The 13,002-nt window shown below is 45.6% G+C and overlaps 1 protein-coding gene across 1 annotated transcript in view; it reads right to left on the bottom strand.

The window, feature by feature from the left end:
- Nucleotides 1-1,629: 1,629 nt before the first annotated feature.
- Nucleotides 1,630-13,002, bottom strand: part of SCG3 (secretogranin III) — a 40,344-nt gene continuing 28,971 nt past the window's right edge. The window contains exons 11-12 of the mRNA XM_002717780.6: nt 12,499-12,579; nt 1,630-3,615 (exon numbers count right to left, since the gene is read on the bottom strand). Coding sequence (XP_002717826.3) covers nt 3,497-3,615; nt 12,499-12,579 — 200 coding nt within the window. The 3' untranslated portion in view covers nt 1,630-3,496. The remainder of the gene's footprint in view (nt 3,616-12,498; nt 12,580-13,002) is intronic.

Here is a 13,002-nt window from a genome sequence, read left to right as displayed (position 1 = left end):
TACACTTTAGAAATGATGACTTCTCCCCCAATTTTAATGTTTTTTTTTAATAATTATAAATGCACTTTTGAAAATAAAAGCTTCAATAATCTAAAAGGAAATAAATTACAATTGCTGGTACCCTTTGCATTCTCATTGACTTAGTGTATTTCACATTCAGTGAAAATACGGAAAACAACCAAGGGCACAAATAAATGATACTAAGTCTGAAACATTGCTGAAATCCAGTTTGGATTTCATTGCTAAGTCATTTTATTATAGGGTGTTGTGTAGTCACTGCACACATCTGAATTGATACAGGTTTCTATTCACATAATTGGTCTTACCTTTATTATATGTAAACTTTAAGCAACATACCATTTGCAATGAAATATTTTGGTCTTAATTTCTGTAGAACTAGTAGGTTATATAAATCTTTAAGCTTTCACAAAAATTCCCTGCATTTACCCCTCCCAAGAGGAGTTTGCTGTTTGTAGAGCAAAAAGACCTTTTGTTTCCCTATTTTCATTCTCCCTTTCCTACTTTCCTCATTATTTATACCTGATCCTTTGTGGGTTTTTTTCTCATGTTAGTATAGCATCTTTGAAATAGGGTGCTCTCTGGGTCATGCTTTGCTGTTTTCTTTTTTTTTTTTAATTTTTTTATTTTTTTTTGACAGGCAGAGTGGACAGTGAGAGAGAGAGACAGAGAGAAAGGTCTTCCTTTTGCCGTTGGTTCACCCTCCAATGGCCGCCACGGCCGGCGCGCTGCGGCCGGCGCACCATGCTGATCCGATGGCAGGAGCCAGGAGCCAGGTGCTTTTCCTGGTCTCCCATAGGGTGCAGGGCCCAAGCACCTGGGCCATCCTCCACTGCACTCCCGGGCCACAGCAGAGGGCTGGCCTGGAAGAGGGGCAACCGGGACAGAATCCGGCGCCCCAACCGGGACTAGAACCCGGTGTGCCGGCGCCGCTAGGCGGAGGATTAGCCTAGTGAGCCGCGGCGCTGGCCATGTTTTCTTTCTTTTAATTATATAAATATTATATGTTAATTATATAAATATAGGTTAATATAGATAATTATATAATATAGATCAATTATATAAAATTATTTATTTAAAGCAGAATTACATGGAGGAGGACACACACACACAGAGAGAATCTTCCATCCACTGGTTCACTCCCCAAGGGTAACAATGGCCAGGGATGGGCCAGGCTAAACCAGGCCAAAGCCAGGAGCCAGGAACTCCATCCAGGTCTCCCACATGGTGGCAAGAGCCCAAGTGCTTGGGCTATCACATTAGCAGAGAGCTGGATCAGAAGTGGAGCAGCCAGGACTTGAACCAGTGCTCATATGGGATGCAGTATTGTAGGCAGCAGTTTAACCCACTGTGCCACAATGCTGGTCCCAGTTTGTTGTTTTCTTATATCCACTATCTAAACTGTGGGGAGTTACTTGAAAGGAGAGAAAAACTAAAAGAAAAAAATTAAGGAATCAACATAGATTTGTAAGAAAAGGCCCAAACAAGCCTCTTTGGACACCTGGAAAATTTTAAAATATAGAGTTACGCTGTTTAACATAAAGTGATTGGAAGTTTGAGAGTAATCCCAAAGATACTGTCAGAAAGACAGAAACTCAAAAAGCGAGACCATGATGTCAAAAACATGTTTTATTTTTTCCCTGTGGTCTTTCATCAGTTTCTAGCCAGAGCATCTCTCCAAGGTGTTAGTGAGTTTGGATTCTTTGTTTTCACAGCTGAATTATAGAGGACAGGAGTTACTTACCCCGCCTTGCCCATAGAATCACTGGGGAGGAGTGACAGACAAGAACCCCGGGTCCTGGCCCCAGCCTGACTACCCCTCGTCCGCATGAGCATAGACCATGTCCTTGTTCCCTTTGTGACCCAGCGGCCTCATTTATCAAACAGGGCAAATGATCTCCCTGTTGTCTTGGTTATCAGTAAGAGCTGATGGGCTTTGAAAACTGTGACTCCCTAAATCAATTTATTAAAAAAAAAAAACCACTGCATAGATATTTGGGTGCATTGTAGAAAAAAATGCATACAATGCTTTAATCAGGGCCAGTGTTTTGGTCTGCTGTAGAAGCAGCTGCTTGGACATGGCCCGAGTAGGGTTGGTCCTGTGATCAGAGACAACTCATTGAACAGGGAGTAGCTGTGCTTTGGCAAGTGGTATGGGCGAAGGTGCTGATAGCTCTCACTCTCCACTCACCAGTGGGTCCTGGCTTCTCTAGAATACACTGGGTTGTGTGTGTATGTGTGTGTGTGAGGCTTTGGTTTTGTTTCGGCAACTCTGTGGATGGCAAGGAGCAGCAGCCATGTCAACCAAGACCAGCTTCTTACTGCTTCCCTCTAAGTGCCCCAGCAAGTGAGAACCAGGAAGAGGCCTTGAGGACAGCGAGTAGGGACAGCTCATATACACAGCATTATCCTTTTATGATTTTAAACAAAGATATTTTAAAAAATGTCAGTTCACTCTGATTAATACATTTTCAAAGTATTCTTTGGTCTGGGAACACTGAACAGTAACATTTCAAGAGGCCCGCTGGCCACTGCATGGCTGTTTCTGGGGCCACAGTTGTGGGAGTGGTTGAGGTGGAGAAATCAGAGAGACCTGAGGTTCACCAGCCTTTCCCCCAGGGAAGTTTCCCTCCAGCTTTGACTCACAGGGAAGGCTGTGATTCATCTGTCTCTGCCCTACTGCCCAATCCTTTGCCCTCTTTGAAAAAAACTTGGCTTGGGTCAACTCCACTTTAGATAACTGAGATCCCCTTTTACTTTTTACCTGCCTTCATGGACTAGTGATGACCTCATTTGTCTTCTTGGAGAAAATAAACATCCCGCTTTATAAGCAAACTCATGCCTGAAAGCTCACTAATAGGACTGATGAAGTGTAGGGACAAACTGTTAACAAGTCTACCAAGTGCTATGCCCAATTCTCAGGTTCCTTTTTGTGCCACCGGGCCTAACAATGAGGCAGCTAAAAAGAGCAGCCAAAAAATCAGATGGCTCCCCTTAAGGTATAGAGGCTTTGAGGAAACGTGAATTTATTTCACCTCGCAAGTGGGGACTGCAAGTGGAACCGACACCTTGTAACAGACGTCTTCCACAAGGGCCGTTGGTACCCAGCACGCTTTGGAAACAGATCCCCTTTCATTCTGCAGCGTGTGTTCGTGTGTAAAGACAGTACGAAGGTTTAGTTTTAAGTGCAGTCCTTTGGAGGCTTTTCCAGAGCAGACTATCTGATCATAAAACATAAATCAATGAAGAAATAAGGATTCTATATACAAAATCTCAGCTTACATACCACTTTACTTTTCTGATAGTTTTTATGGCGAGAAAGCTACATTTTAGCCACTTTTAGAAGATTAACTACTGTAGGTTCAGCACTTTCTAATAATTCTTGAGTCAGAACAACTTGAGTCACAGAATTAGAACAGTCTTAAGCTATACTGTGTTTGCTGAAACAGCCGACAGACTCCCGGATCTCTGGCCATTTTTACAGGCTGCTGTAAATGCGCTTGATGGCCTTGGCTTCCTCTTGGTCAAGGATGCCCTTCTCCACGTAAGCATCAGCTTGCTGGTTGATGAAGTCCCTCATCTTTGAAAGGTCATAATCTGGAAAAGATGATCAGAGGATCACGAGTAACTATCAGGAAGGACCAGTCCCATTACAGCAATCACCATTAACCAAGAATTATTCTGCTACCACTCCCCATCTTTCACATGAACGACAGTTTGGTTCCTGCCATTTGTGCAGTCGTTGATGGTTTAAAATGGTTTATGTGTGTTGTATTTTCTCAGCTGCTCTTCATCACAACCCTGTGAGGAGCTCAGGTGGGAAGAACCAGCACATTTAACCCAACAGGGAACAGGTCCACAGACCAGGGCTTTGCAGATTCTCATGTGTATACCAATCGCCTGGGGTTCTGGAAGACATGCAGATTCATATTCAGTAGGTCTGGGGTGGGGACACCAGAATTTGTTATTTTAAAAACAAGCTGCCAGGCGATACCAACGTTGCTATGCCAGAAACCGCATCTGGGGTACCCCACATCCTGAAGCTTAAGTGCCTTGTTCAAGGTCACACAGTGGAAGTTACGGTCAGACCAGGTGTGCTCACTTCTTGAAGCTGTTACAGCAGGTTAAGTATCCGATGATGTGACAACCTGCTTTTTCCTTCTGAACTAAGAATTACTTTATTTCACGCTATGTGAGTTGTATACATCAAGCAAAAAGTCAAACGGAGCCTGTTTATGGCTCCTTTGTCATGCTTAGAACCACCCTCTCCCCCTGAAATATGGAGATACCCAGGTAAGAAGCCTGCCTGTGGTTGGCTGACTTGCTCTCTTGCCATTTTATATGACATTCAATGTATACAACATCTTCATACCTATATTGAATGAGACAAGGATTGATTTGCTGTTCTGAAATTGAAGCTTGAAAATGTCTTAAAATGGTAGGTTTTACAGGATACATACTTGTAAAAAATGGTCAAGGAAGCAGTTGATTTTCTCTTAGGTACTGGTAGATTGAAGTTTAAGTCTTTTTTTAAGTTCACATTTTTAAAAAGGTTTCATTAACATAATAATTATGCATATTCATAGAGTACAATGTGATATTTCAATACATGGATACAATGTGCAATGATCAAATTAGGATAAACAGCATTTCCATTCTGGAGCCTTTGAGCTCTTTTCTTCTAGTTTTCAATTATGTAACAGGTTATTATAAACTGTAGTCAGCTATTGTGCTACAAAACCCTGGAACTTACTACTAGTAACTGACTAATTACATTTTGGTTAATTACATTTTGGTTATCCCAAATTTGTTTTTTTCACCTCCTCCTAAACGTCCTAGTTACTAATAATCACTATTCTACTCTCTTCTATTTAAAAACATTATTTTTACATTCCACAAGAGTTTATACATGTTTTGCTAGCATGTAATAACTGCATGTAATTATAGAGTACAACATGCCATTTTGAGATATTTATACTTGCATACTGTACTGACCAAGTCATGGTGATTAGTATTTCCATCTCCTTATCAAATCTTTATGCTTCATGATTTCAAACTCCCCTCTTCTAGATCTTCACTGAAAAAAAATACTAGGTTCACATGAACTATAGTCAGTCTGCTGAGATGTGGAACACGAGAACCTATTCCCTCCATCTGTGTTTCGGCACCTGTTATCCAACCTCCCTCTATTCCCCTTTTTTTTTTTTTTTTTTTTTTTTTGACAGGCAGAGTGGACAGTGAGACAGAGAGAGAGAGAGAGAAAGGTCTTCCTTTTGCCGTTGGTTCACCCTCCAGTGGCCGCCGCGGCCGGCGTGCTGTGGCCGGCGCACCATGCTGATCCGATGGCAGGAGCCAGGTGCTTCTCCTGGTCTCCCATGGGGTGCAGGGCCCAAGCACTTGGGCCATCCTCCACTGCACTCCCTGGCCACAGCAGAGAGCTGGCCTGGAAGAGGGGCAACCGGGACAGAATGCAGCGCCCGGACCAGGACTAGAACCCAGGGTGCCGGCACCGCAAGGCAGAGGATTAGCCTAGTGAGCCGCGGTGCTAGCCTCTATTCCCTTTCTTCCAGTCATTCCCAAACTGGAAGTGACACCCTCTACATTCAGGTCAACTTTGTGCTTTACCTTCTACATACAAGAAAGAACAGGCAGTATTCGTCTTTCTGTGCCTGGCTTACTGCACTTAACATAGCATCCTTCAGTTCCACCCACAAATAGCAGCAGTTCATTCTTTAAGCCCAAAAATATTCTGTTCTGTATACATACCATTGTTCTTTATCCATTCATCCATCAGTGGATATTGTGGCTGATTACATTATCTGGGTTATTGTGTATAGTTTGCAGCAAACATGGGAGTGCAGACATCTCTTTGATATGCTGATTTCATTTCCTTCGGATAACTACCCAGAAGTGGGATAACTAGATTATACAGTAGACTATTTTTAGTTTTTGGAAGCACTTCCACACTGTTCTCCATGATGGCTGTACTCATTTACACCCCCAACCACAGTATGTAAGAGTTTCTCTGCTGTCACTCCCCCTCTTCGTGGAGGAACGACACAGGACCCTGCGCTGTTCTTTTGTCTGCTCGGCCCTTCCCGGGTTTGCTGCTGGTCCTTCCTGGGTTGGCTGCCGTCCCTCCACCTCCGTGGAGGGGCAGGCCCCCCTGCCACTTTCTCCACTTCTGCGGGGGAGCGGCACACTGCTGGCTGGCCGGCCGGCTGGCTCTCTTGGGGGCTGCTCAGATGTTCCTCAGATGTTCCTGGTGCATGTTGTCTCTCTCCTCCTTTATAGTCCTCTTCCACCAATCCCAACTCTGCTGCCCACATGCCGAGCACGCTGCTCTCCTCCAATCAGGAGCAGCTCCTGCAGCTTGTCAAGTTGGTGAGAGGCAGCTGTGTAGAAGCTGTTGCCTCCTCTCCCAGCGCCATATTGTGGGAGAGCAGATGCATAGAATAAGTCTTAATTCCAGTAACTTAGTCTAGTCCGAGTTGCTCCCCACACTCTGCATTCTCGTCAATGTTTCTTTTATGCTGTTTTGAAAACAGCTATTCTGACTAGGGTAGGAGTCAAGTTTCATTCTTCTGTATATGGATATCCAATTTTCCTTTGCTGTTTATGGAAGAGATTGCTCTTTATCCACTAGATGTTTTTGGTGCCTTTGTCAAATGCAAGTTGGCTGTAGCTAGGTGCCTTCATTTCTGGGATCTCTATTCTATTCACTGGTCTATGTGTCTATTTTTATGCTGGTATCTGCTCTTTTGGTTAAAGTAGCTCTATAGTTTGTCTTGAAATCAGATATTGCAGCTCCTCCAGATTTGTTCTTTTTATTTTTTTAAAGACATTTTATTTACTTGAAAGGCAGAGTTACAGAGAGAGGGAGAGATGGAGAGAGAGAGAGATCTTCCATCCCCTGGTTCATTCCCCAAATGGCCACAATAGCCAGGGATGGGCCAGGCCAAAGCCAGGAGCCAGAAGCTTCTTCTGGGTCTCCCATGTGGGTGCATAGGCCCAAGCATTTGTGTCCTCCTCCACTGATTCCCAGGCCATTAGAAGGGAGCTGGATCAGAAGTGGAGCAGCCAAGACTTGAACAAGCTTCCATATGGGATGCCGGCATTGCAGGCGGTGGCTTAACCCACTACGTCACAATGCCGGCCCCATGATTTGTTCTTTTCGTTCAAGATTGTGTTGGCTAGTGCTTCCATAAGAATTTTAGGACTATTTTTCAATGCCGTTTTCGGCCCTGTGTCAAAGTGAAACGATGTGTGGAAGACCTACAGGCACTGCAGCCCGCGTCACGGTGGGCCGAGGCTTACGGAGGATTCACTTCCTCTCCAGCAAGAAGGACATTTCCCTCCCTGAGGACACAGCCGTGCAGACTTTATTAAAGAGAGAATTCACAGCACCAAGCACTTCACAGCATCATCTTATTTGCTCCTCCCAAAACCCCATGCAGTAAGGTAAGGATCCATGTCAGCAATGAAGAACCAGGACAGAAGTCACTGGCTCAGGGACTAGCAGGGCTAAGTTCTGATCCCTGGTCTGTCTGTAGTGGTGGCTTTGGCTCAGGGACTAGCAGGGCTAAGTTCTGATCCCTGGTCTGTCTGTAGTGGTGGCTTTGACCTTTCCACAGCCTTCAGGTCCTGACAACAGAGCATCTGGTGGGGACAGAGCAAAGTTCAATAAAAACTCATTTTTTGGTTTTCTTTTTGGATCTCTCCCTTTCTCTTGGGCTAGAAACACAGAACAAAGCTGAACACATATTTTGCATAAATCTCAGGAGGTGATTCCTTGACTCCTAAATGACAGGGCACAAGGAAGGAGCATGGCTCATCTCTGATGCACTTCAGGATCAGGTGCAATGTCAACGTTTAATGGAACAAAAGGCAGACCAAGGACAGCAGTGAAGGAGTTGGGATGAGTGGAGGAGACAAAGGCAAGAGGTTTTGCTTTCTTTTTTTTTTTTTTTTTAAGGTAAAACAACTGCATCTTTTTAACATGGGTATCACTGTGTGCGGTGAGGGAAAAGGCCCTTGGAACCTGATTCCAGCTTTGCGCTACAGGGCTGGGCCAGTACACAGGCCAGCAGGCACCTTGCTAACCTAAAGAGAGCTTCACAGAGCTCAAAAGAAAAAGGGATTTAGCAGCTCAGCTCACAACAGCTAAGCTATGAAATCGACCCATGGGTCCATCAACTGATGACTGCATAAAGAAATTGTGGTTTATGTGGAATACTACTCAGCCACAAAAAAACAATGAAATCCCATCTTTTACAACAAAATGGATAAAAGGTGGAGACCATTATGCTTAGTGACATAAGCCAGTCCCCAAAGGTCAAATACCATGTTTTCCTGATTTGTGGTAACTAATATACTGACTACAAAGAATGTAATGCATATGAGCAAAATGACATTTTAAGATTTGGTTACTGTTTATAGCCCGTGTCTACATTCTATCACTACTTGTTGAATTCTTTTTTTAATGGAGGGTTAAGCTTGTGATTACAAAGTAAATTGAAAGTAAGCCATTGTAAAAATTAAAAGAAAAGTAATAAAGAAAGGAGGAGGAAGGGTGGGAGTGAGGCAGGGTAAGGTGCAGGAGGATCATTATGCTCTTAAAACTATATATATGAAAGACATGAAGTTTGTTCCCCTTACATAAATTTTAAAAATTGGAAAAAAAAAGAAAGATAAAAGAATTCTCTTCTTTAAAAGCACACTTTAAAAAAAAAAAAAAAAACAAACTGTAGGGGCCGGTGCTGTGGCGCACTGGGTTAACGCCCTGGCCTGAAGTGTCGGCATCCCTTATGGGCGCCGGTTCAAGACCTGGCTGCTCCACTTCCGATCCAGCTCTCTGCTATGGCCTGGGAAAGCAGTAGAAGATGGCCCAAGTCATTTGGTCCCTGCACCCTCGTGGGAGACCCAGAAGAAGCTCCTGGCTCCTGGCTTTGGATTGGCACAGCTCCGGCCGTTGCGGCCAATTGGGGAATGAACCAGCGGATGAAAGACTTCTCTCTCTCTGCTTCTCCTCTCTCTGGGTAACTCTGACTTTCAAATAAATAAATAAATCTTAAAAAAAAAAAAACAACTTTATAGGGCCGACGCTGTGGTATAGTAGGCTAAGTTTCTGCCTATGGTGCCAGCATCCCATATAGGCACTGGTTCAAGTACTGGGTGCTCCACTTCCAGTCCAGCCCCCTGCTAATGTTTCTGGGAAAGCAGATGGCTCTTGTGGGAGACTCAGAGGAAGCTCCTGGCTCCTGGCTTCAGATCAGCCTAGCTCCAACCATTGCAGCCATTTGGGGAGTGAACCAGTAGATGGAAGGCTCTTCTCTCTGTCTGTGACTTTGCCTCTCAACTAAATAAATAAATCTTTTAAAAAAAAAACTGTCAAAGATTTTGTCCTCTTCACTATCACTTCATATGCTCCTGCCTTCCCTAGGTCTGAGAAGGGGATTCGGGTCATGCAGGCCCCTGCCAAACAAAGAGCACCAGCAGAGGTTAAGAAAGGCTGGGGCGCACATTTGGCACAGCGGCCGAGATACTGCTTGGGACACCCCATCCGGTATTGGAGAACACGGGTTTGTGTCCTGGCTCTGTGCCAGATTCCAGCTGCCCACTAATGCACACCCTGGAAGGCACTCAGTGATGGCTCACGTGGTTGGCTCTTTACTACCTGTGCAGGAGACCTGGATTGAAGTCCTGACTTTGGCCCAGCCCAGCCCTGGCTGTTGGGGAGTGAACCAGTAGGTGGGAGCTCTCTCAAATAAGCAAAAAAGAAGTAAAAGACAAACAAAAAAGGGTCAGAACCAACAGTTAGTCTTCCTGCTCACACGGCTGCAGCCACCGTGGGGCTCTGAGTAGATCCCCACAGTCTTTGAGAAAGGAGCCCAAGCAGAGCACAGCGGAGGAGGAGTGCGCTTCCGCCCCCCCCCCCCCCCCAGCTTATTCTGGGGCAAGTGTTTGGCACAGCAGATAAGTCTCTACTTGGGATGCCTGCATCCCACATTGGAGAGCCTGGTTAGAGTCCTGGCTCCTGCATCTGGGACCCAGCTTCCTGCCAGTGCACATCCTGGGAGGCGGCAGATGATGGCTCAAGTGCTTGAGTCTGCCACCCACAGGGGGACGCTGATGGAGTTCCAAGGTTCCTGGCTTTGGTCTAGCCCAGCCCTGATGTTGCAGGGATCTGGGGAGTGAACAAGTGGATAGCTTGCTCTCTTTCTCTGTGTTTAACTGTTTTTTTTTTAAATAAAGTGAAATTTTTAAACAAGAACAAGCATATTCCACAGGGAGGCAAAAAGGAGCATCCGCCACAGCTCCATCACCATGAGATTTGCTCACAGAGAGTTGTGTTAGCAACGACCTTCAACATTCCATGCTTCACTAGCTCGATTATTTCTGGAACTGAAAGACTGAACTGCAGAATGTTTCTGGTTATGACAAGAGTGCGGTTCACACGCTAATCAGCAAAAGCAATAACATCAATAGTCCACATCAGTGTGCCATACAGTTCATACTGGTGTTGGAATGCATTTTTGCATACACTGAATTACACTGATTTAAAGATGAACCTTTTTAAAGTCTTTGCAGCCATGGATGGCATGTTACAGTTTAGTTAGCCGCACTCTTTTTTCCTCCGTGGTACATTAAACTTGGTGCATTTTTCAATCAGTGACAGATGTGATAAAATATGGTTCCTGTGAATTTTAATGGAACTGACAGCCTGGGGATTCACACCATTTTGCACCAAATAAAGGATGTGCAAATCCTTGAAAATCATTTCCATCTCACTGCATGTAGAAGCTCACAGGCTAAAGGGGCGTGCAAACACCTCCTCCTCCCACCATGCATGCTGTCTCAGTGGTTCTCAACTGTACCCTGGAACAAGTAGGGAGCTAGAAAAAAATATTGATGCCACCATACTGTCCCCAAGGTTCTTCACTAGCGGTGCTGAAGTGAGACCAGGGCAATGGGATATTTAGAGGTTGGAGGAACATTACTCATCCCATTGGAAAAGCATCACTGTGCAACTGCTCCAGCCACACACGTGGGAACCGTCCTCAACTTCCCCCACCCCCCACCCCCCACTCTTTATATTTCCTCTCTCTTGCCTTGCTTGAGTCAAGCTCCAAGGTTTCTGCTCTGGGTCCCTGCCCCCTCACCTCCATCCTACCTTCTAGGATCTTGTTTTTGCAATTTGTAACCACACTGCCGCCACATGGGTTTCTCGGTTCTTAACTAACCAAGCCCCCAGCTGGGGCTCCCTTGGCTAAAACCAACTTCCCTTTCCCAATGTGTAGTGTCTTCCTGGCCGGGGCACTGCCCACTTCCCTGCCCTTCCTGCTGCTCCTCCCCACAGATGCCAGTGTTCCTGGGGAAAGGAACGGCTCTGCATCCCTGAACGCACCCCTCTCTTTTGTCCTTTTCGTCCTCAGTACCCCGTGTTCCCTCTGGTTCCATCTCCCAGCACTTGACAGATTCTTCCCTACCTTTCCTTGGGCCTTTTCTCCCAACTCTGTCCTGGCAAGAAGATCTGCCCCCTCCTCCCACCTCCTTGTGCTACTGCACCTGCCTAGGAGAGTGCTGAGCAGGTTCACCTGTAGCTTTGCTGATGCTGTGAGCTCTCTGAGCATTGGGGTGCCGCATCTCATTGCCCTTCATGTATCTGGACTTTGGAACAGAGTTTGGCTCTGGGCTTTGTTTTCCTTAAATAGGGTGTGGGAAGTGCTTAGGTGGCCACAGGTGCACCTAATACTCTTATATGCCTTTGTTTAAATACCTTTGTTTAAAATACTCCAAGAGGGGCCAGTGCTGTGGCTCACTTGATTAATCCTCCACCTGCGGCGCCAGCATCCCATATGGGCGCTAGGTTCTAGTCCCGGTTGCTCCTCTTTCAGTCTAGCTCTCTGCTGTGGCCCAGGAGGGCAGTGGAGGATGGCCCAAGTGCCTGGGCCCCTGCACCCCCATGAGAGTCCAGGAGGACGCACCTGGCTCCTGGCTTCGGATCGGTGCAGCGCCGGGTAGCGGCCATTTGGGGGTGAACCAACAGAAGGAAGACCTTTCTCTCTGTCTCTCTCACTGTCTAACTCATCTGTCAAATAAAAAAAAAAAACTTATTTAAAATACTCCAAGAAAAGGAGGAGTAGCTAAAACACTGGCAAAATGTTGATAATTATTGGAAGTGGGTGATGGACACATGGGAACTCATTATAGGCTTCACTCTACTTTTGCTTGGTTCTTGCACAATAAAATCAGAAAACAAATGCCTTTGCTTGAAAGGATGATAAAAGAATAATAATTTTCACCATCAAAGAAATGGAGGCTTTGTCCCCAGGTACCCCTCTGTCTGAGGGATACCTGGAGTCTTTGGGGGCTCTGAGAGAAGACGTTAGCCCAAGTAAATTTGATGTGGGCTTTGCATAACAAAAGCTCTTCAGAAATGGGTGCAGTGTGCACTGTACAACCCCACGAAATCCATACCTTCCTTGTTTCCTTTTTTGTCGTGTTTCTTCAGCCACTCGATGTTTTTTCTGATGGCTTCCAAGTAGGCTTCTGTTTTCCCTGGCAAAGGCAAAAGAACCACATCAGAGAGTCCCAAGATTTCACTGTCTCTCTTTTTAAAGACCTCGCTTGGGATCAAAACCACAAATACTGGACTTGTGGAGCTCTCGCAAAGTGGTGTGCCCAAGCAGGCGGTGCACGTGCAGTATACATGAGGACATCTGGCGAGGGGGCAAGGGGAACCGCTGGAGTAAGAGTCCAGGAGACCAAGTTGGCAACTGTCCAGGAGAATTAGCTTTGTGCACAAATACAGTTCCAGGTCCAGGCAGAGGAGAGTGCTGACTCAGTTTACCAACTAGGTGGGTCCCACAGTTCTTAGCTGGGGTCATTGCTGCTTAGGGATGGCTCTTCCCACCTGAGGAGCTGTATCAGGCTAAGGACTGAATCATGCTGGCAGATGTGTAAAGACACTGTCACCTCGGC

Source organism: Oryctolagus cuniculus, chromosome 12 (genome assembly GCF_051225735.1).
Source record: "Oryctolagus cuniculus isolate XC-2025 breed Fujian yellow rabbit chromosome 12, ASM5122573v1, whole genome shotgun sequence".
Lineage (NCBI taxonomy): Eukaryota > Metazoa > Chordata > Mammalia > Lagomorpha > Leporidae > Oryctolagus > Oryctolagus cuniculus.
This window is presented reverse-complemented; position numbering and strand designations above follow the sequence as displayed.